This window comes from Pogoniulus pusillus, chromosome 8 (assembly GCF_015220805.1).
Source record: "Pogoniulus pusillus isolate bPogPus1 chromosome 8, bPogPus1.pri, whole genome shotgun sequence".
In the NCBI taxonomy this organism is placed as follows: Eukaryota; Metazoa; Chordata; class Aves; order Piciformes; family Lybiidae; genus Pogoniulus; species Pogoniulus pusillus.
In genome coordinates, this window is record NC_087271.1 from 6,665,317 (window position 1) to 6,688,754 (window position 23,438).

Below are 23,438 nucleotides of genomic sequence, written 5' to 3' on the forward strand. Positions count from 1 at the left end.
TTCACAGGTTGAGTCTTACTTGTGGGAGTTCTAAAGCTTACAGATTCAGATTTATGAAGTTGCTTGTCTTGATGAGCTTTAAATATTTTATCATATAGCCACACTTAACAGAAGACAAATGTCTATACTTTAGAGGAAAACCACTAAAAACACAGGACAAATACTGCCATAAACTTGTGAATTACCAACCAAACACCTAAAATTGGCTGAGACAAAATGTAGCACTGGCTTGCAGGGAGAAACTAGGAAATCTTTTCCTACAGCCATATTTTCAGGACAAATGTGCAACGCAGCATTCCATGTGTAAAGACTGGATGAAACTAACACCTTGCTTTAAAAGCTGATATTTAGATGGTGGTACTTTATTGTTAGGATGTAGTGTCACCACAAATCCATTTCACTGGATTTGAAGAAACCCCTATTAATTTTCATAGCAATACAGCTCACATGTTATAAGTCAAGTTGAAAGAAAAAAAAAAATAAACAAGGACTGGGAAACCTTTGGATTTTGTGAGCCAGAAGATGTAGCATCAAAGTATATTTATCATCTCCAGGTGTTTACACACTACTTCCATAAATTCTGTTTTCACATTCCTCGCTGGCCTTACACTGAGCTCTTAATCACACTCAGAATCTTCACACAGTTTTTGCTGCGTCTGGAATAATCTAAAGAAATGACTCAACTATAAATATGTGTTGTGAATGGCTGCTTATAGCCCTGAAGAACCTTTTTTTTTTGGGGGGGGGGAGAATGGAAAAGAAAAACAACCTCGAGTCACAGCAAAGAACAGGCAACCACTCTTCTTCAGCAGACGTGAACTTGGCAGTGATTTTGGCAAAGCCCTGGCAGCAGACATGCTTTATTATTGCTTTGGTAAGCTGTATGAGCTTGGTATAAAGTAAAACATCTTTGCAGGCTACTAGAAAAATAGAGCCAATATCTAAGGCTTTTAACATGCTCTGATAAGATGGCTTCAATTTAATATGTCAGTGTTCAATATGCCAGAGCTCAAACGTTCTTGCAGAAGGAGTCTTAAGGCATATGCATTATTGATGCACTGAGGGAATGGATCTATTTGAGCTCAATCTGACCAATGTCATTATTCAGACTGCAATCCAAATCTGGAGGAATGGTCATGGGTAAGAGAATATTTTCACTAACCTTGTTTCTTGTACTAGTTTACTTCAAAATTTAAACAAACCAATGAGGTCTGTATGCAGTTTCTGTAGCTTGCCTGACCCAAAGCCTTGGTGCTAGTTTGAAGCAGGCTAGAATATTTTGGTGAGAAGAACTAGATCACAGGCTGTGAAAGGAAAACAATGGTGATGTCTACTTCACTCATAGGCTTGCTGAGATGTATAAAACCTTGTATATTTCTGTCTATAACTGTCTATACTGTAAATATCTGCTTGTATATTGTGCTAGCTGTAAATACAAGCTTCATTCATATTTCCAGAGCTGGCTGAGTCTAGTCTGGGTGATTTCTGAAGTGTAGGAGGCAGAGAACACTCAAACCATCACAGCCTTGCACAAATACCTATCAAGCTTGAGAATCAGTGAATCTTGGGATGATTTCCCTAGAATCAGATTCTGTGTTCTGTAGCCCCACCTGGAGTACTGCCTACAGTTCTGGAGCCCCCAACACAAGAAGCATATTTAACTGTGGGCCAGAGGAGGCCCACAAAGATGACCAAAGAGCTAAAGCAGCTCTGCTATGAGGACAGGCTACAAGAGTTGGGGGTCTTCAGCCTGGAGAACAGAAGGCTTCAAGGAGACCTTAGAGTGGCCTTACAGTATGTGAAGGGGGCCTACAGGAAGGCTGGGGAGAGACTATTGCAAGGTCTTGGAATGACAGGACAGGGGGCAATGGGTTTAAACTGTCAGAGGGGAGATTCAAACTAGATGTTAGGAAAGGGTTGTTTCCAGTGAGGGTGGTGAGACACTGGCACAGGTTGCCCAGGGAGGTTGTGGAGCACAGAAGCACCCAATGTAATCTTTGATCACATTGGGTGCTTCTGTGCTCCACAACCTCCCTGGAGGTGTTCAAGGCCAGTTTGGACAAGGCCCTGAGCAACCTGTTCTAGTGGGAGGTGTCCCTGCCTATGGTGGAGGGTTCGAACTGCATGATGCTTGGGGTCTCTTCCAACCTAAACCATTCTACATAACCTTGCAGTTACAGGGTGCAAATTAATGTTTAATTGGAACTGTAACATTTCAACAACCTATTTGACTGTACTTGAGCTGCTGCACAAACTCTGTGGTGACCTAAAACTTAAAGACAGTGTAATTAAAATCACCAATGTTTTTGAGGCCTCTACAGCTTTCGTGTCTGAAATCTTTTTTTGCATGTATGTTTAAAAGGAAGAAAAAAATGCACACACACACACCACACCAGATTCATTAACTCTATGCAATTAACACATAGTCTAACCACTATAATGATCAGGTGTTTCCCACTGATATTTTCAGCATTGCTACTTAAACATAATGTTAATATTGCAATTTCAGTAACAATTTCAAAGCAGAAATTACAATCATGGCACTTCTGAAGGTGAAATCCCAGCTAAGTAAGTACCTTTATAAAAAGGCCTCTTCCTCTGCCTGCAAGATGTTTTCTTGCACTGCAAAGTTTGTGCAAGAGATGTTGAGTAAAGCCTAATTAAAAGGCATGTTAAAACGTTGCTGCATGAGACTTTGCAACATGGCTTTTGTGCATCTTGGAATCCAGCTATACTCAACTCAAACTGACAAGGCCCTAAGCAACCTAAGCCCTGCAGGTGACTGAGGCAGACCATCTCCATGAACTCCTTCAAACTTGAACTCCTCCTGAAGAGCATTTTTGTCCTATGTCCCTATCTGCAAACACACATGGAAGCAAAGTTTGCTGATGGCCATTTATAGAGTGGATTACAAAGCACAACTGAGAAACCAGACAAAGGCTTAATTAAATTAGTAAATTGCATGTCACAGAATTGTCAGGGCTGGAAGCGACCTCAAAGATCAACAAGCTCCAACTGCCCTGCCATGAGCAGGGACACCTCACAATAGATTAGGCTGCTCAGAGCCGCATCCAGCCTGGACTTAAGACTTCCAGAGATAGAGCTCCTACCATCTCCCTGGGAAACCTGTTCTGGTGTCTCACCACCCTCATGGTGAAGAACTTGTTCATGATGGCAGAATAAGTTCAGGACAAAGCAGCATAAGATGTTGCATGCCACGTTACACTAATAGAGTCAGATATGAAGTCTGTGTGAAAATAGCAACTGCAGCCTTTCACAGGGAAGGTCTGGGCCATGGAAGACAGCATGAACCTGCTCCCATTCTGCTGCCATCAGGAAACAAACCACACACAAAGAAACATTTAGCAGACATCAATAGCAACACTGGTCAGGCCACACCTTGAGTACTGGGTCCAGTTCTGGGCTCCTCAATTCAAGAGACATGTTGAGATACTGAAATGTGTCCAGAGAAGGGTGACGAAGCTGGTGAGGGGCCTGGAACACAAACCCTATGAGGAGAGGCTGAGGGAGCTGGGGGTGTGCAGCCTGGAGAAGAGGAGGCTCAGGGGTGACCTCATTGCTGTCTACAACTGCCTGGAGGGAGACTGTAGCCAGGTGGGAATAGGTCTCTTCTCCCAGGCAACCAGCAACAGAACAAGGGGACACAGTCTCAAATTGTGCCAGGGGGAGTATAAGCTGGATGTTAGGAGGAAGTTCTTCCCAGAGAGAGTGATTGGCATTGGAATGGGCTGCCCAGGGAGGTGGTGGAGGCACCATCCCTGGAGATGTTCAAGAAAAGCCTGGCTGAGGCACTTAGTGCCATGGTCTAGTTGACTGCATAGAGCTGGGTGCTAGGTTGGACTGGATGATCTTGGAGGTCTCTTCTAACCTGGTTGATTCTATGATTAATATGTTTTCTTTCAATATTTATTCTGTTATCTCATAATGAAATAAAAGAAAATTAAAACAATCACCACAAAGCAGGGAGAAGCAGTTGCCATACAGGAAGAAATTAGACCTGATAATTAGTCAGATAAGGAGCTCCAAAGTATTGTAACTGAGGTATATAGACACATAGAGCAGAGAAAGAGAGCTTCAAATGTCACATTTTTCCCTTAATAAAGAGTAGCTGACATATACGTATTAAGATATTACACAAGTGTTTCAAAATATAAGCATCAGTAGGAGAGTTTTCTAGGGAGAAAAAAATTATCCATCAATGCTCCTCCCTTTTAGCATAAACTGAACAATATAAAAGTACTTGATGTAACTTTTAGGTATAACACATCCTTCTGGTTGGTTTTGACACAGGAGGTGATTGGTTAGACAGGATATGCTGCTACAAAATCTAACTGAATCGTGTCACTTTCTCAATCCATCTTTTAATGGCTCAGTTCCAGCAAGTAAATCATAGACTTTTGCTGACAAACTTTCACTTAATATATGAGGTCTCTAATTTGGTGCAGTAATATTAATAGAATCATACATTCAAATTACCTTGGATATGGAGAGACTTTGCACTTAAACCAATGCTATTTGAGAGGCTAGATTAAATTTAAACATTCCATGTCTAGTCAAGTCTTCATAGTATTATCTTTTAAATGGTGCTTATTCACCCACACAGCTATAGGCTCATCCATTACTATGAAGAGAGTTCCAAGAGCACCCTTTCAACTGCTCAAATTAACCACTACCTCTGTTAAGCACCACATCTCAAGTAGTAAGCGGTTGCATTCCCTCTCTGCATACCCAACATCCATTCATATCAATAAGGGAGTGGATACACCAAGGGAGAATCATAGAACCATAGAATCAACCAGGTTGGAAGAGATCATCCAGGCCAACCTAGCACCCAGCCCTAGCCAGTCAACTAGACCATGGCACTAAGTGCCTCATCCAGGCTTTGCTTGAACACCTCCAAGGATGGTGACTCCACCACCTCCCTGGGCAGCCCATTCCAATGCCAATCACTCTCTCTGCCAACAACTTCCTCCTAGCATCCAGCCTAGACCTACCCCAGCACAACTTGAGACTGTGTCCCCTTGTTCCATTGCTGGTTGCCTGGGAGAAGAGACCAACCCCCACCTGGCTACAATCTCCCTTCAGGTAGCTGTAGACAGCAATGAGGTCACCCCTGAGCCTCCTCTTCTCCAGACTAAACAACCCCAGCTCCCTCATCCTCCCCTCATAGGGTTTGTGTTCCAGGCCCTTCACCAGCTTTGTTGCTCTTCTCTGGACACATTCCAGCACCTCAACATCTCTCTTCAGTTGAAGAGCCAAGAACTGGACACAGCACTCAAGGTGTGGCCTGACCAGTGTTGAGTACAGGGCAAGAATAACCTCCCTTGTCCTACTGGCCACACTGTTCCTGATGCATGCCAGGATGCCATTGGCTCTCTTGGCCACCTGGGCACACTGCTGGGTCATCTTCAGCCTACTGTCTGGGAGATGATGGCTCCTGTTGAAACATCCTACACTAATCTTTGCCTGCTTACTTTAAGAAAGTGCCACAAATTCAGCAGATTTCTGAGTCTATTCCAAGTTTCACCTTTGAGATGTGGAACTGCTGTCCTGGAAGGCTAATAAGCCTATTAGATGTCTTGGCTTGCTCCACCCTTCTGCTGATGGGAGAAGCAAGGGCAGGAGTACAGCAAAGGCTTGGGCCATTATGCTGAAGATGCAGTGTATGAACAGGCTTCATCAATAACACTCATGAAATTCTTGCAAAAACAGATAAAATTGAGATGTTTTGGTGCCATGCACTTTCTAAATATTCTAACAGTCTCAGGAAAATAGCAAACACATCACAAAGCAAGACAAGTGCTGTATGAACAAAACCCATCTGCTCAGTTTCTTATGACCCGTAGCACATTGTTCCCAACCTCCCTCACAACAGAACAACTCATCACATAGCCACCTCTGTTGTTAGGATGCCAAGAGGTAAAATATTCTCACAGGTTTGTGAAACTAGATTTCTAAAAGAAGCTTTCTAGTCTGGAAAGTAACACACTGGGAAGTGCTCTGGGATATCATCTTCTTTCCTTGGAAGTTTTTCCATATCTGAAGTGCTTAATGCATTCCAACCCTTCAAAGCTAAAAAATGCCCAGACAGCAAAGCAGTGCTCTCCTCTGTCTCCTGCTTCATCAGTAACATCAGCTTTACAGAGGGCTGGAGCACCTCTGCCATAAGGACAGACTGAAAGAGTTGGGGCTGTTCAGTCTGCAAAAGAGAAGGCTCTGTGGTGACCTTCTTGTGACCTTCCAGTATCTGAAGGGGGCCTACAAAAAAAGCTGGGGAGGGACTTTTTAGGCCCTCAGGGAGTGACAGGACTAAGGGGAATGGAGAAAGCTGGAGGTGGAGAGATTCAGGCTGGACATGAAGAGGAAGTTCTTCACCATGAGAGTGGGGAGAGCCTGGAATGGGTTGCCCAGAGAAGCAGTTGAGGCCCCATACCTGGAGATGTTTAAGGCCAAGCTGGATGGGGCTCTGGCCAGCCTGATCTAAGGTAGTATGTCCCTGCCCATGGCAGGGGAGTTGGAACTAGATGATCCTTGTGGTCCCTTCCAACCCTGACTGATTATATAATTCTACATAGCTGGAGAAAAATTCTGATCTCAGTGACACCAGTATTCCAACAGTAGATGTCTTTCCATTACTATAACTATCATCACTGTTGTTCATACACTGGTATAAACACACCTAATATCCTAAAAAGTGGGGGGGGGAGGAATAAAAAAAGCTTACAGCCTATTTAACACTTATGCCAACAAAAGGCATCAAGGTTAACTCTTAATTTAAAAATAGGGAGAGAGATCCTAATCTGTTCTCCTGGTATGTTCTCAGATTAACACTTGCACAGACCTGATTTCATACAGAATGCTATCCTAAAGGCAACAAAAATGCATTGCAATTTCCATCTGGAACTCAGCAAACAACATTTCTGATGATGAAAAAAGTAACTTAATTCACCCCTTCAATTGTGCTCTTTTGCAGGCTCAGCAAAATTTGTAAGCTATGAGAAGTATTTCAGCCATAGGGGCAGCAATTATAATTGAATATGATGAATAATGGCATCATTGCAATCATGGCTACTCTTCAGAGTAGAAATAGACTAGGAGAGAGCCTACACAGCAGGCAATATGACCCCTGAAACAACTAAATGTTCCAAATGCTTGGCTTGGTTTATTCCCAAACACAGCACATGGGAGGAAAATCATTGCCCAATGCACATTATGCCACTGTATCGTGTTACACCTCAGCCCTGACCTCCAGTTCCCATGCTGCTGCATTGCAGCCTTTAATCACAGGGGAAGAGATTAAACCAGAGGTGTTGGGTTTTTCAGAAGGACAAACATCCTTGAAAGAAAAGGCTGGAATTTCTGCTCGTTCTCAGCAACGACCTCCATCTGCCCAACGAGCAGCATGTTCACTTGTCAGCCCTTCAGGTCTCATTTGTTCTGTTCGCACAGGGCAGCCAGCAGCTGTAAAAGGCATCCTCATAACCAGCTCAAGAGCACTAGCTGGTACCAGCACTCTGTAAGGATAAACAGCTGCACTAACCATGCACACAGCAATGGTGGGGGTGGCCCAACAAAAACCATAAAAATGTTTGGGAAGAATTAAGGATATGCTCCTGGGGGAAACATTACAGATCTCATTGCTCCCCTTGGCTCCTGGAGTAGCTTTTGTTTTGCTTGGTTGGGGCGTTTTGTGCACTAGACAAGGACACCTGAAGAGTGATCAATAGTTGCAATGCTCAAGCTAGTAATCTGAGTTGCTCATGTTTTTTATCTATGTTCAAGTATGTTCAATAATGGCATTACAGGAAGTGCAGTAGGGAGAGCACAGGCACAGGAAAAAGCAAAGAAATCAGCTTTCTGCATACATACAAACAGCTCTTCCCATCCCCCCCACTACGCTACCCAGAACTATATGCCAAAACACAAACTTTTCTTGGCTTCAGTAGCAATTAACAAGATGTGAACCCCAATAAGACGACATTAAAATATCCATCTAGCCAGGCTGTCTTTCCTCAGATTTTTATTTAAATCGTTAGCACTCACAGAATCATAGAATCAACCAGGTTGGAAGAGACCTCCAAGATCAGCCAGTCCAACCTAGCACCCAGCCCTAGCCAGTCAACTAGACCATGGCACTAAGTGCCTCATCCACTCTTTTCTTGAACACCTCCAGGGATGGTGCCTCCACCACCTCCCTGGGCAGCCCATTCCAATGCCAATCACTCTCTCTGTGAAGAACCTCCTCCTAACATCCAGCCTAGACCTACCCTGGCACAACTTGAGACTGTGTCCCTTTGTTCTGTTGCTGGTTGCCTGGCAGAAGAGGCCACCCACCACCTGGCTACAGTCTCCCTCCAGGCAGTTGTAGACAGCAATGAGGTCACCCCTGAGCCTCCTCTTCTCCAAGCTGCACACCCCCAGCTCCCTCAGCCTCTCCTCACAGGGCTGCGTTCCAGGCCCCTCACCAGCTTTGTTGCCCTTCTCTGGACACATTCCAGTATCTCAACATCTCTCTTGAATTGAGGAGCCCAGAACTGGACACAGTACTCAAGGTGTGGCCTGACCAGTGTTGAGTACAAAGGGAAGAACAATCTCCCTCATCCTACTGGCCACACTGTTCCTGATACCATGAGGCCTTTTAATCACACACATAATAATATATGAGCAAGTTGCACTCATATCAGCTCACAGTAGGCTTTTTGTCTAAGGGCACATACCTTTACAGTCACATCCAAACAGCCTTTATTAATATTATCTCTCAGATACTGAGAGTATCTTACTCCCTCCTCACTTTATTTTTTTTGTTAAGCATCATTTGGTCATTTGAAGACCTAGTTCAGGTGTTTTGAATTTAATCAGAATACCTGAGGTGTCAATCATCTTGTATCTTTCTGACAGGAATCAGGAATGGAAACAAAGCTCATGCTGTGTAAGGATAATGTAACCCACAGTGTTGCATCTCAACAACTTACTTTCCAAGAAGTCTAAAGCAACCTCCTCTTTTAGTCGAAAACACATAATCAAAATCAGCCTTTTGAAACTAAATTTAATAAAGCAAGCAACCTAATCCAAACACTGAACAATAAATTTGCTCAAAGAGCTAGGAAAGATGCCAGAATACCCTCTCAAATCACTAGCATTACCTTCACAAAAAAAAAAAAAACAAAACAACACCTCAATTAATCAAAATAGAAATGGGAAAGGGGAAAATGTCACTTTTCTGTTAGATATTTATTGTTCCAAAAGAAAATTTCCCCACTGGTTGCTTAAGACAGGATTACCACTCCAGTCTCAGCAGCAGAGCTGGAAAGTAATACATAGCCAAGAGTGCCCTCTGTCATTTCCTAGAGGAAAAGACATTCTGTAAATGAAGATGTCAGTCAGTTGCTTCTCAGGAGGTCACATTAAATAGGCAACCAGGCTACGTTAAAGAAACTTAAAACAGGAAAGCAGCTCAGCATCATTGAATTCATATCCTGTGGCCGTTCGAGCTAGATTTCTAGCTCAGACATAGGGGAGGGGTGAATATTCTAGGGATAGGCCATATCATGGCAACAATGGTTAAGTTAATATCATTTCGTTGGAGCATCAAGACCTTTATGTCTAGAAGCACAGCTTGTTCTTCCCCTTGCTGGCTTCTGCTGCTTCAGTTATGCTCGCTGCTATCTTCCCCCGCTGCTGTTTTGGCTGTTGCTGCTTTGCTGCTTCGCCACCACTTGACCCCTTCCCCATCTTCCTTAATGTTACTGTATTTCCCTAGTAATTTCTTTCTCCTTATACTGTTATATTTAAACTATAAGAAATACAATTCCACTTTTCCCTGACTTTACAAACAAAAATCTCTGTTGTGGTGAGTTTATTCTACCAGGGGAGGGATCCACCCTAACCCAGGACATATCCTTACAGTGTCGACTAGTGTGAATCTACCCTAATGAAAATATACTTACAGAGCCATCTGAAATTGTTCCAGCCATTTTTTCTTCAGGTCTTTAGTTTTGCAATAAACTTCTAAGCCATTTTGACCTTGGATATGAATGAGGTAGAAGCCATAAGACCACTGTATTAAAAAAAAATAATAAAATTGGCAGTAGAAAGGTCATCAGTTATGAAGAAAGGAAAAGAAAGTATTAATAAGAGAGCATTTGTACATTCCTTAACTCCCAGGTTTATAGTGTTCCCTTAGAAATTATTCATATGATTCAATTACATCAAAATAAACAAAAGCTGAAATCCCCAAATATTTACTTCTGCTCACAATTAAAATATAAAACTAAAAGAAATATTTCATAGAATATCATAGAATCAACCAGGTTGGAAGAGACCTCTAAGATTATCCAGTCCAACCTAGCACCCAGACCTATCCAGTTAACTAGACCATAGCACTAAGTGCCTCAGTCAGTCTTTGCTTGAACACCTCCAGGGATGGCGACTCCACCACCTCCCCGGGCAGCCCATTCCAATGCCAATCACTCTTTCTGCCAACAACTTCCTCCTAACATCCAGCCTAGACCTCTCCCAGCACAACTTGAGACTGTGTCCCCTTGTTCTGTTGCTGGTTGCCTGGGAGAAAGGACCAACCCCCACCTGGCTACAACCTGCCTTCAGGGAGTTGTAGGCAGCAATGATGTCACCCCTGAGCCTCCTCTTCTGCAGGCTAAACAATCTGAGCTCACTCAGTCTCTCCTCATAGGGTTTGTGTTCCAGGCCCCTCACCAGCTTTGTTGCCCTTCTCTGGACACATTCCAGCACCTCAACATCTCTCTTGAATTGAGGAGCCCAGAACTGGACACAGTACTCAAGGTGTGGACTAACCAGTGTTGAGCGCAAATAACCCAAAGAAATGTTTCAGGCAGCTACTGAAAACATAGGAATTAGCAACAAATCTTTACCTTCTTATTTTCTTTATCAGTAGTGGGGTTGTTTGTAATTTTGTACTTCTGAAGATCTATTATTTCCTTCATCTCATAATTGTCACCTCTCCGTTTGCAAACAATTACAGCTAGATCAAACAGGAAGATATGCCTATGAAAATACAATATAAAGGTGGTTCAAAACACTCCAGAAAGCAAACATTCAAAAATCTCATTCCATAGTCTCATGGCATGTAAAATTTTGAAGATGAGCAACTGAACTGAAGAATAATGCAAGAAAAGGAGTAATGGAAGTACTTTTGCTCAACACTTAATACTTTCAAGAGTATTAGGTGGTCTTCAGATGACAACATAATAGCTAACTTCCCATGGATCACTTTGCAAATTCACTTGCTAAGTGGTGGATAGGCTCTGCAAATATGCAGTGCAAGAGGCTCACTGAGCCAACCACAAAAAGAGTTACTTTAGAGGCTTTTTAACAGCAAACACCAGCAGCCCGAGCATCACCTGTCTTGCCTTGCACGTTTGTCTAACGTGGTTATCCTTATTTCCCCATCACCTTGAGGTCTTCCATATTGTAAAAGGGAATGATTCTGAAACAGAAGTAATATGTACAGCTCAGTAATACTAAAAACATGAAGATGTTGACACATTCAAATTGTTGACCGCTTCTTTTAACCTAAATAAAACACTTTTCACACCTTAAAAGCATCTTTGCCTTACTACCATCTAAAAACATCACAGTATCACCAAGGTTGGAAGAGACCTCACAGATCATCAAGTCCAACCCTTTACCACAGAGCTCAAGGCTAGACCATGGCACCAAGTGCCACGTCCAACCTTGCCTTGAACAGCCCCAGGGACGGCGACTCCACCACCTCCCCGGGCAGCCCATTCCAGTGTCCAATGACTCTCTCAGTGAAGAACTTTCTCCTCACCTCAAGCCTAAATTTCCCCTGGCATAGCTTGAGGCTGTGTCCTCTTGTTCTGGTGCTGGCCACCTGAGAGAAGAGAGCAACCTCCTCCTGGCTACAACCACCCCTCAGGTAGCTGCAGACAGCAATAAGGTCACCCCTGAGCCTCCTCTTCTCCAGGCTAAACAATCCCAGCTCCCTCAGCCTCTCCTCGTAGGGCTGTGCTCAAGGCCTCTCACCAGCCTTATCGCCCTTCTCTGGACACCCTCAACTAAATACAAGTGTCAGTTTCTCCCATTTTTGCCTTCAATGCAAGGAAATTTTCCCATTACAAAAACATCTAAATCACTGCACAAACACAAACCTTGAACTACTCAAAAGGATTTAACCACAGTCAGCCCACAAAGTAGAGATTTCTGTATTTCAATATTCGGGTCATGCTAAACCAAGCAAATTAATTACTGAGTACTATAATCTCTCATGAAATTGGGGGAGAAAAAAGGAATATCTATCTACATACTTGACCAAAAAGTTATTTATAAACTGTATGAATAGAAAATGTCACATACCAAGTTCTCTATTGATAGTTGGAACTGCCTAATTTCACGCAGTGTTTCGTTATCTCGCTTCACTTCATTTACATACTGAGCCAAGTCCTGGAGCATCCACAGAAAACAGGAGGGAAGAAACACTTTTTCATAACAGACCACCTTCAGACATTATTTTGGCAAGTTTATTCCTAATTTTGTCTTTGATATGTCATTTAAAATAAAGAAATATAATTAATGCTCAGCAATTACCAGTGTGCACACCTTAATAAAAGAGAAAAGCCTTTGCATAGCTTCCACCGTATTTACAGCTTTCTTCATCTTACCTACTGAAACACCAATTCAGTAGCAAGTTGTAATCAATTGTTTAAAAGGGACATTCTGTTCTTAATTTTCATTGTGTCTTACTTGCAAAATTAAAGATGGAAATGTAATTTATGCAGCACACTGTCAAAAAAAATAGCCAATAACATCCACTGTCTGAGAATAAGACAGAAGGTGAATAAAGCATATAGTAGAAAACATGCATAAGACCACCCAAAAGCAACATGTGAGGCATAAACACATCATAAGCTGGGTGCTAAATAGGAGCACAGAAGCTACTGCCCTAGCAGTAGGATCTTGCTTTCACTGTGGCACAGCAGAGAAGCCATTACACAGCAGAACTTCGAAAGGTCTTTCAATGGCATACACAACCTGAAGTCACAGGTTGAGATCCTTATTGCCTCCCTTACCAGAACATGTACTGTACACCATTCATTAAAGCCTTCAAAATGCTCTGAATGGGCTTCAGCAATAGTCACAATTTGCTGGGGTTTCTCTCTGGCTAAAGATGAGAAGTGAACAGGAATGGTAGCTGATAAGGCTAGGGATGCTAGAAGCAGCAGCTGGAAAAGGCATTCTGATCTTCACAACTTGCTCTTACACTGTCCCTTCAATACAGTCACAGATCTGGAGGGTGGGGGAAAAGATACATCCTCTTCCTTAGATGTTTTTAATCAGAATCTAAGAATAGCTGCAATCATTATGCCAGCTTCTCAAATGAACATGTGCAGGAGACATTCACATGGGTCCTAAAAGAGTTAGTGTAGAAATTAAATAGCCATTTTCTTGCTGCTAAAAGAAATCTGACATCTAATCCTTCCTAGAATTTTCTTTCTAGAGGGGCAATACCACTTTGCTGACAGTTCTTCCAAAGACATTTTGTTTTCAAGCAGGCACATCAGTGTTTTCAGAGGCAACATACTAATATTGCTGTTACTTCTCCTACACTAGCAGGGACTACGCTAAGTGAATACAATAAATCCAGAAGGAAACAGTCCTGTGCTCTGAAGCAGAGATGGATCATACCTGTGGCACTCTGCCCTGTAAGTAGGGAGGAGAGGTGTGAGTGGAGGATTTGGGGCTCTTTTTAATTGGCTGGTTATGTCCTGACAGCTGGCACATAACAGCCACAGCCACTCTGAAAAGAGCCTGCTTAACTTATCTTTACAGTTCAAGAGCCATCAGAAACAGCAGAGTGGCAGGGGAATAAAACTCAGGGTTCTTTCTCTGGCCAAGCAGCAGCCAGCAGGCATGGCTTGCCACTAGGTGGTGAGAGCAGCGTGCCACCCCATTTCAGCCACCTCTCCATTGGAGATTACCACGGTGGTGACTAGATGCATTCACTGCACAAAACTGGACCCAAAAAAGGAAACCAGGAATCTCATTTGTGAGATGGTCTGTACTGCAAGTGTGCAAGGCAGGCAGTCACATAATGAGAGGCAGCTCTGTGACCCAAAACTAACTTAATCTGACTTCTGTGGACCACACAGCTTAGAACAGAATGAGATATGACCTGCATCACATTGGCTTCCTTCTCCTATTCCCCACAAAGGAAGCACTGTGTGCAGTTCTGGAGCCCCCAACAGAAGAAGGACTATTAGAGTGAGCCCAGAGGAGGGCCACAAAGATGATCAGAAGGCTGGAGCAGTTCTGCTATGAGGACAGGTTACAAGAGCTGGGGCTCTTCAGCCTCGAGAAGGCTTTAAGGAGACCTTGTACTAGCCTTCCAGTATCTGAAAGGGACCTACAGGAAGGCTGGGGAGGGACTATTGACAAGGTCTTGTAATGATAAGATGAGGAGTAATGGGTTTAAAGTGGAAGAGGGAAGATTCAAACTAGATATTAGGAAGGGGCTCTTTACAGTGAGGGTGGTGAGACACTGGCACAGGTTGCCCAGGGAGGCTGTGGATACTCCCTGCCTGGAGGTGTTCAAGGCCAGGTTGCGTGAGGCCCTGGGCTACCTGTTCTAGTGGGAGGTGTCCCTGCCTATGGCAGGGAGTTTGAACTGGATGATCCTTGAAGTCCCTTCCAACCTAAACCATTCTATGATTCTAAAAGAAACTCCCCATTCCAGTGCCTGTGCGTCACAACTCATGCTGCAAAGACAACTAAAGCAGAACTGTGCCCCATTTCATGGAGCCTGCTCTCTTGTGTATAAGGCAGCACAGCTACTTTGGAAAGCATCTGCTTATAACGCTTGCAGGTGAATGCACAGTAACAGGTAATCTACCTCCAGAAAGCCTCTACTGCTTTCTCAAGTAAAGCCACAGAGATGACACGAAGATGACAGGAAAACTCCCGTCAAGACAGCTGACCTCAATGAGCATTGACTTATGGTCCTGAAATGCTCTTAAATTTGGGGAGTGAGGCCAACATAACTGAAACAGCTCTTCTTTCAACTCATTATATGACAGTAAAATGATGTAAAAGTAAACTGAAATCAGGAAGTTCCATTCCATAAACCCTCCACTTCAGAAAAATACTGAACTTGTTTTGCAGACTTGAGTAAAGCACTCAGCTATATACTTGCCCTGACATACTCAAAGCTCACAGTGACCTGTGGAAACATGTTTGATCTGCTGTGAAAACATTATCTCCTCCAGGAAATAGAATTCTGAGCTATCATTTTAACTGCAAACAAAGACATGAATATTTCATTGCCAGGAATACTTACCTTCATTGCATCAAGTGCCAGTTTGAGATTTGCCTTCTCCATGGGATCTGTAGTGTGCTTTACCAGCTCCTGTGGACACAGCAGTCAGAACTTTTCACTCACTGTCTGTCAGTTTATAAACTCGAGTTGTCACCCCACCACCCAACCACCCTCTCCCCCTCCCCCCCAAAAAAACCAAACCAAAAGAAACACAGTCAAACACACAACCCAAAAAATCATGTTTTCACCTCTAGAGTGTGCAGCCTGTAAGTGGGTGGGGGATTACCACAAACAGGTACTTGGCAATTGTTTAGCAGTGATTGCTGCCTAGCCTGAACACTGATTTCAGCCGATAATGAACCATCATTACATGTGTGTGCTGACAGCACAGGTAACCCTGCTCATTTGTGCATTACTATATAGTAGATATCACTCCATTCCAAAGCATACACTTGTATGCAGAGGGGCATATATGCTGGCAATGAAATCTCAGCTAAACTATGCACTGCTTACAAGAAGCCACTGTCTCATTATGCCTGAACTCAGAAGACATATTTAAATCACATGTAAATGTTTTTTTTAAAGTCTTTTAGCCACTTCCCACAAGGAAAATAAAGGAGCTCTTTTGGCTTTTATGAAGTGGAAAAGTAACTTCTTGGAGAAAAGGTTATAATTTCAGAAGGGAATTATATATTTCAGCTAACATAGCTTGCTAAGATTGTAGGAAGCTGAGGAATAAGTATTTATGGTACAATTCTAATAATTTACTGCTTGTTTTCTCTTTCAAGTCTGTAAAACCTTTCTTTCTTGTATGATGTATACTACAGAGCATAGTGACATTGTATATCAGCTTTTCCTAATATACAACTTGAATACAGAATGATACAGGTCTCCATTTTTATCTTTCTTTGAAGCAGTTGCACTGTTTTGGTTTGGTTTTGTTTTCCAATTGATCCAAATATTGATGACTCACTTATAGAAATGTTACCCAAAATGTATGTATATTGCTCTGCAGAGCCAAAATTGTGCTCCACATCCAAGTGGTAGGTCTTTCTAAAATGACATTTCACACGCCTCAGCAGGGCTGACAGTCTACAGTAATGTATTTCTTTGCAGCTGAACTAATGAGTCTCCTGGCAGCTATCAAATTAAATTTATAAGACTCTCTATACCCTTCTTAGAGGACTAACTGCAAAAGCTAAAGCTCTGTGGGTTAAAGCAAGAAGCACTTCAAAATAAATATAGGTTCATTGTAATTTTTGACAGCAAATAAGCATCTTAAAAGTTTGCTCTAATCATGGTCCAGCTTCCTCTTTTGGGGAGTAAAGGTTCATATTTTTAAGTACCATCATCATAGTCTGATACTCCTAACATTTTTAAATGGACCAAGAATAAAAGGTTCAGGTACTGAGCAAACTGCAGTTTCTTTGACCTCTGTAAGAACACCTACACCCCACTCGGCTCCTTGTTAAACATCAGCCTCAAGTGTAGAGAAATGTCAACCACCTCCCTTTCATAAAGGCCAATAGCTCTCATTCTGACAATCCACCAAGAATAAACAGGCAAAGTTGTGCTCTCTGTACCTTCAGTTTTAAGCATTAAGTACCTGGAGCAGCAGATGGTATTTTAGCACTCTCTGCATTGGAACCACTAAAAGATCCCTCAAGGTAAATTTCCCGTTATTGGCCCTCTTGGAACATTCCTAGTTCAAAACAGAAGAAACAATAAGACAGAGGAGTTAGAAAACAAAAATATTCAAGTGATATAAGGGCCAAGGAACCATATTGAGCTTGAGATCAAGACTATCAACAAAATGAAGGAAAAGAGTTGATTGGCAGTAAGAAAAGGACTGAGTCTAAATACTGTTAGACACAACAGCATGAGAAAGAGTAGAATAAACACCATAAAGACAACAGTGGTGCAGAGCCCACTGAATTAAATGGAAATCATTGCCTGGAAGCACAGCAAAGGTGGCAAATATTCCACCTCTCTTCAAAAAATGCAAGAGACAACACTAGAAGCTGCAAGGCGCTTAGTCTCCCTTCAGTCCCTGCAAACATTACAGAGGAAGTCCTTTTTGATGGACTTGATTGAATTTCCAGGCACATGGGATCAATGCCTAGTAATAACCAGCATGGACTTTGCATATGTAAATCAATGCTTGCCCTGCTTGACTGCTTTCCACAACTCAATGGCTAGATCTGGGTAAAGGTGGGGAGAGTTTACCCTGACTTTTCCAAGGCTTTCAACATTATCTCCCACAGCATCCTGACACTTAGCTTGGGATGTTACTTTCCAGAAGAATTAACTACTGGGTGTATGAAGAACTGGCTAGGTCATCAGGTTAAAAAAGAGCAGAGGCTAGTGTTCCCCACACTACCTGAGGGGCAGATGCAAGTAGACCTCCTCAGAGATCTCTCCAGGGACCCCTCACATTTAATATCTTTAACAATAACCTGCAGGAAAAAAAACAGAGAGCACCCACATAAAGTCTGCAAACAACACCAGACTGGGGGTGCTCTTCAGGGCATGTCCAACAAGACATGAAGACAACATGAAAGCAAAGTCTTTCATCTGGTATGCACTAACCTGGAACACACTAACCCTGGGGCATGACCAGCTAGGGAGCAGCTCTACCGGCAAAGACACAGGGGTCATAAGAGACAGCAAGCCCTGTGAGGCTGTGATACCAGGGCTTGTTCAGCTTGGTGGTCACAACCCAACCCAACCTGAGTGATTCTCCAGTCTGTGTTCTCAGCTGAAGTGAAGGCAAACAGAACCATATCACTGATGAAGGCTTTCCAAAATAAAGACTAACACTACTGACATCAGCAGCTAAACTCCATTCACTTCAGTGCCAGGACATATATCACAACAGCTCAGATAACTCATTTGATCAGAGGCTCAAAAAAACAAACCAGAACTTTAAATAGAAAACAAAACCCACACACATACATGTATCAATCCAGATTATTTTTTATCACATGATGAGAAGTAAAGGTTTTTACTAGGATGACATCAGGGCATATGCATAGAAACACACTGGACACACATGTATGTTAAAACATACTGATACCTCCAATTTCAATTTCACATCTTCTTTTGTCTTAGAGATGTTGTCTAAACATGATATGGCTATCTCCACCTGACTGCAGTACTGTCCATAAATGACCAACCTAAATCGAAGGAAGAGACAAAGAACAAAAGCAACATTTCCTTGTTTAAGACTAATCCTTGATCTATTTTCAGAAATACATTCTTAACAATCCTTCTTCCAAAAGCAACAGTGCCTATAGAAGCATAGGATTTAGCCACAGACTTCAAGGAATACGAGGAAGAATCTGCAGGAGAACACCATTTTTATCTACCTTCAAGATGCTGGAAAAATCATTGGAATTTCCCCTAATATTCCCAGCTATATATTCTGATGAAGACAGGACTCATTAAAAACTGCTGTGTAAGAGACCAGTCTGCAGTATTTACAGCACTGCAGGTGAAGAAGGCTGTAATGAATGGATTCTACCACACAGACTTCGAGAATTAATTACAGCTATCCTTTGAAGAGCTTGTACCTTACCCAAACTGATTCATCTCCAACCATTTCTACCAGGTTACATTCCAAGAGCTCACAGAGCCAAGTAACAGTGTTTAGAAGCTCAGATTTCCAATGGCTGCCAAGGGCAGCAATGCTGCTTGAAGGAGCCTGGATTTAGGACAGCAGTTTCTTGCCACTCTTTGGAGTGCTGCTTTCTGCTAGTCCCCTCGCAGAGAGAGCTGTCTCCTTTCATACCGTCATACATTCCATGAGGCAGTTCCCTCTGTGTGCTTCAAATCCCTTTTCTTGGGACTTCCCACAAGCTTTCCATTGGGGTCTCCTAAATTTTCCCCACCTACCCTTAGCACTTTTTTGCCACCCTTTTTTCCCCCCATAATTAAAACAAAGATACTGATTTACCAGTTCTATTTATTAAATCATGTCACCTGACCTTCAGCACTTTTTTGCCACCCTTTTTCCCCCCCATAATTAAAACAAAGATACTGATTTACCAGTTCTGATTATTATTAAATCATGACACCTGACCTTTAGCACCACTTTGCCACTTTTTTCCTCCCACAATTAACACAATGATACTGATTTACCAGTTCTGATTATTATTAAATCATGACACCTGACCTTTAGCACTTTTTGCCACCTTTTTTTTCCCCCACAATTAAAACAATGATACTGGATTTACCAGTTCTGATTATTATTAAATCATGACACCTGACCTTCAGCACTTTTTTGCCACATTTTTTCCCCCACAATTGAAACAATGATACTGATTTACCAGTTCTGATTATTATTAAATCATGACACCTGACCTTTAGCACTTTTTGCCACCTTTTTTCCCCCACAATTAAAACAATGATACTGATTTACCAGTTCTGATTATTGTTAAATCATGACACCTGACCTTTAGCACTTTTTGCCACCTTTTTTTCCCCACAATTAAAACAATGATACTGATTTACCAGTTCTATTATTAAATCATGACACCTGACCTTTAGCACTTTTTTGCCACTTTTTTCCCCCCACAATTAACACAATGATACTGATTTACCAGTTCTATTATTAAATCATGACACCTGACCTTTAGCACTTTTTTGCCACTTTTTTCCCCCCACAATTAACACAATGATACTGATTTACCAGTTCTATTATTAAATCATGACACCTGACCTTTAGCACTTTTTTGCCACCGTTTTTCCCCCCATAATTAAAACAATTACACTGATTTACCACTTCTGATTATTATTAAATCATGACACTGTTAAGATACTGAGTTAAGCTTCACCTGCTTCCTTTTTGTATAAACTTGAAGTTTCTTTCAAGTGTCCTTTGTTTCCCATTTAGTAAACATTCCAGACTTACTTCTGTAAGGTAAGCATTTTCCACAGTAAGTTCTTGCCCCCTAATTCCCTTCTACAGCAGAAGAAAGGCTAACAGCCTGGGAAATAACTATGTCCTGCTCCAACATAAAAGCTGCGACAGAGGGTCTCTGCAGGCAAGCCTGTTTATGAGCAGCCAGGGACACCCTCCTCCCTCAGCAAACAACTCTCCTGTCCAGCGTTTTACCGATGCTGCCAGCCAATTTCCCAAAAGCCTGCTATTACTGCCACAATCCCCCTTCCTCATCACCCCCAAGCAAATCCAATTAGCTCCCACAGGTCTTTCCTACTCTGGTTCCAGAAGGAACTAATTTTTAACCACAACCCAAGGGTTACTTCAAGGTAGGTCAGCAGTGTAGCCCTCAGTATAAGTGCTTTTTTTCAGTGAAGTACCAAAGGCATCTAAGTTCATCTATGCAGTCCAACAGCTGCTCAGTGCTGGCAAGAAAAATCATCTGGAAAAGTGAGTTTAAAAAAATGGCAATTAGCCCACAGGGCATGGCATGCTGCCACTGCTAGCCTGTTATCAGCTTGACTCTCTTTCACAGTTGGAAGGTGAAGTGTGGTTGCTTTACAGTCACATCTTGGGCTGCAGGGTAGGGTACGACCCCAGTGTCCTCTCCCTTCTCTTTCACACCTGCTTTATCTTCTTTCAATTTAGGACCCCCTCTGCTTTCTTTAACCTGCAATTGCCTTAATATCATAGAATCATAGAATCAACCAGGTTGGAAGAGACCTCCAAAATAATCCAGTCCAACCTAGCACCCAGCCCTAGCCAGTCAACTAGACCATGGCACCAAGTGCCTCTTCCAGGCTTTGCTTGAACACCTCCAGGGATGGTGCCTCCACCACCTCCCTGGGCAGCCCATTCCAATGCCAGTCACTCTCTCTGTGAAGAATTTCCTCCTAACATCTAGCCTATACTTCCCCCAGCACAACTTGAGACTGTGTCCATGTATTCTTGCCCTATTTTGTCCCATCTTCCTCTTTTACAGCATTTTATCTGTTAAACAATACAGGTGCAGCCCATAAAATGCCAGGGATTATTTGTATTTCAAATAAATGATGTGCAAAACAAATTCCCTTCTGATCAAAATAGAGATGTTACATCTATGTACCGATACTGCCAAAACTAGGGGTAAGAAAAGGAAAGGCTCATACAGCAATAGGTTACATTTTCACTTTCAAACTCAAGGTATTAAATAGTAGCTTAAGGATAACTGATATCAAATTCAATTGTGTTTCAGAAATATTAATCAAACAAAAATATCATTCAACTTCCAACTCAGCAGAGATTACTGCAGTTAGTCAGAGTGCTCCAATCTTACCTTTCCTTGTAGTTAATAAAAATCTGATAGAGGTTCTGATCATTTTTGTTAACGATGGAGTCATTGATGTCCTGTGTTAGATTCCTGTGGATTTTCACCAAATCCTTAAAAACAGGAATGGGAAGGGGAAAGCTCTTTAAAAACAGAATCATTTAAGGCTTTGAATATAGAAATAAATCATTTCATATTAGATCCATTCATTCCAATCAATTGAAAAAGATCATTTGAAAGTAAAACCTGATTTCCAAGTTTGACACATCTTCCATATACCATGACAAAATAACACCAAAAAAAAACTCCCACACTAAACTCCAACAACCACCTATTAAGAGACTAATTTATTCCAGCTTGGAATGTTCACTGTTAATTCATCTTCATTTTATAATGATAATTTTAAAATTAAGCACGTCAAGTAAATGCTTTAGTGGCAAGATAAAGTAATGATTCATGTCCCTGAGCTGTGAAAAATTAGCTTTGTACATTACATTGGTCAATTAGTGATGTTCTAGTGCTAGCTGAACTGCAATCATAATGAGTTTTCCAATACAGCAGGCAACTGCAGGCTGAAAGGCAAGACCACTGCACTCCCTGAGTGTAGCAGCAAGTCACTTGTGAAATGTCATACAAGAATCTGAATGGCACTACAGGAGACTACATCAGCCTTAATACCACACAGAGACTGTCAGGGAATGCATAGAAAACTAAGGCAAAAGAAGTTAAAAATGTTTTGAGATCAGGACAACTGACTGCAAGCAGTGTACAGAGCACTGCAATGAAAAATAGAGGACTGTTTTAAAAAAAAAGGCAAGCCAGGGATGATGTCTTAATGCAGTAAGTTATATACTGCAAAAATAATACATAGGGCTGAGCTGTGAGCTGAATCATAGAATCAACCAGGTTGGAAGAGACCTCCAAGATCATCCAGGCCAACCTAGCACCCAGCCCTAGCCAGTCAACCAGACCATGGCACCAAGTGCCTCATCCAGTCCTTTACTGAACACTCCCAGGGATGGTGACTCCACCACCTCCCTGGGCAGCCCATTCCAATGGCAATCACTCTCTCCATGAAGAACTTCTTCCTAACATCCAGCCTAGACCTCCCCTGGTACAACTTGAGACTGTGTCCCCTTGTTCTACTGCTGGTTGTGTTTCACTTCTCACTGATGCAAACTAAGCACACACACAATCACAAGAGAGGGAGCAAAAACTTAAAGCAAGTAAGATTCAATTGCTAGCAATGGTATGGCCATGTCCTGAGAATCTGAAGTGGCAACCAAAACATCACTCTGGAAATGCTTCCCCAGTAACAGATCAGGGGAGCACATTTGCCCTTGAATGCACAGTGACCCAAGGGAGAAATATCCCTGAACAGCAGCTTAATGCTAAAGAGGTGTGTGCTAGTTTGAGCCTAGCTGGGATATTGTGGTGAGGAGAATTAGATTATCGGCTATGAAAAGAAAACAATGGTGATGTCTACTTCACTCATAGGCTTGCTGAGATGTATAAAAACAAGAACACAAACATAGATAACACAGTTGCTCTCTGGCTTTGGCCACTTCCCTTCTCTCTCTCTAACCAGCTGTCTGTGTGACTAATCCTTCTGCTTCCTAACCCCCCTGGCCAATTCTCCAAACTCCCTTTGAACATAAGGCGAAGTCTGGGATAAGGTAGAGGGGTGGAAAGGAGATATAAGGGTGGTTGGGAGCCCCTCCTGGGGACTCTGGTTTCTGGGAGGGTGGTTGTGTTTCTGTATTACCTTTCTAATTTGTATATTTCTGTATATAGCTATATACATTGTAAGTATCTGCTTTTATATTGTGCTAAGCTGTAAATATAGCTTCATTCTTAAA

At 42.3% G+C, this 23,438-nt stretch overlaps 1 protein-coding gene across 7 annotated transcripts in view; it reads right to left on the reverse strand.

The window, feature by feature from the left end:
- VAV3 (vav guanine nucleotide exchange factor 3) overlaps positions 1–23,438 on the reverse strand; it is a 184,219-nt gene that overhangs the window by 91,183 nt on the left and 69,598 nt on the right. For 6 of the 7 annotated variants that reach the window (XM_064147093.1, XM_064147094.1, XM_064147091.1 and 3 more), the window contains exons 8-15: positions 21,589–21,692; positions 18,408–18,507; positions 16,938–17,033; positions 15,353–15,421; positions 12,376–12,462; positions 11,400–11,485; positions 10,911–11,043; positions 9,969–10,078 (exon numbers count right to left, since the gene is read on the reverse strand). In XM_064147093.1, coding sequence (XP_064003163.1) covers positions 9,969–10,078; positions 10,911–11,043; positions 11,400–11,485; positions 12,376–12,462; positions 15,353–15,421; positions 16,938–17,033; positions 18,408–18,507; positions 21,589–21,692 — 785 coding nt within the window. The remainder of the gene's footprint in view (positions 1–9,968; positions 10,079–10,910; positions 11,044–11,399; positions 11,486–12,375; positions 12,463–15,352; positions 15,422–16,937; positions 17,034–18,407; positions 18,508–21,588; positions 21,693–23,438) is intronic. The other variant, XM_064147095.1, reaches the window with a different exon arrangement.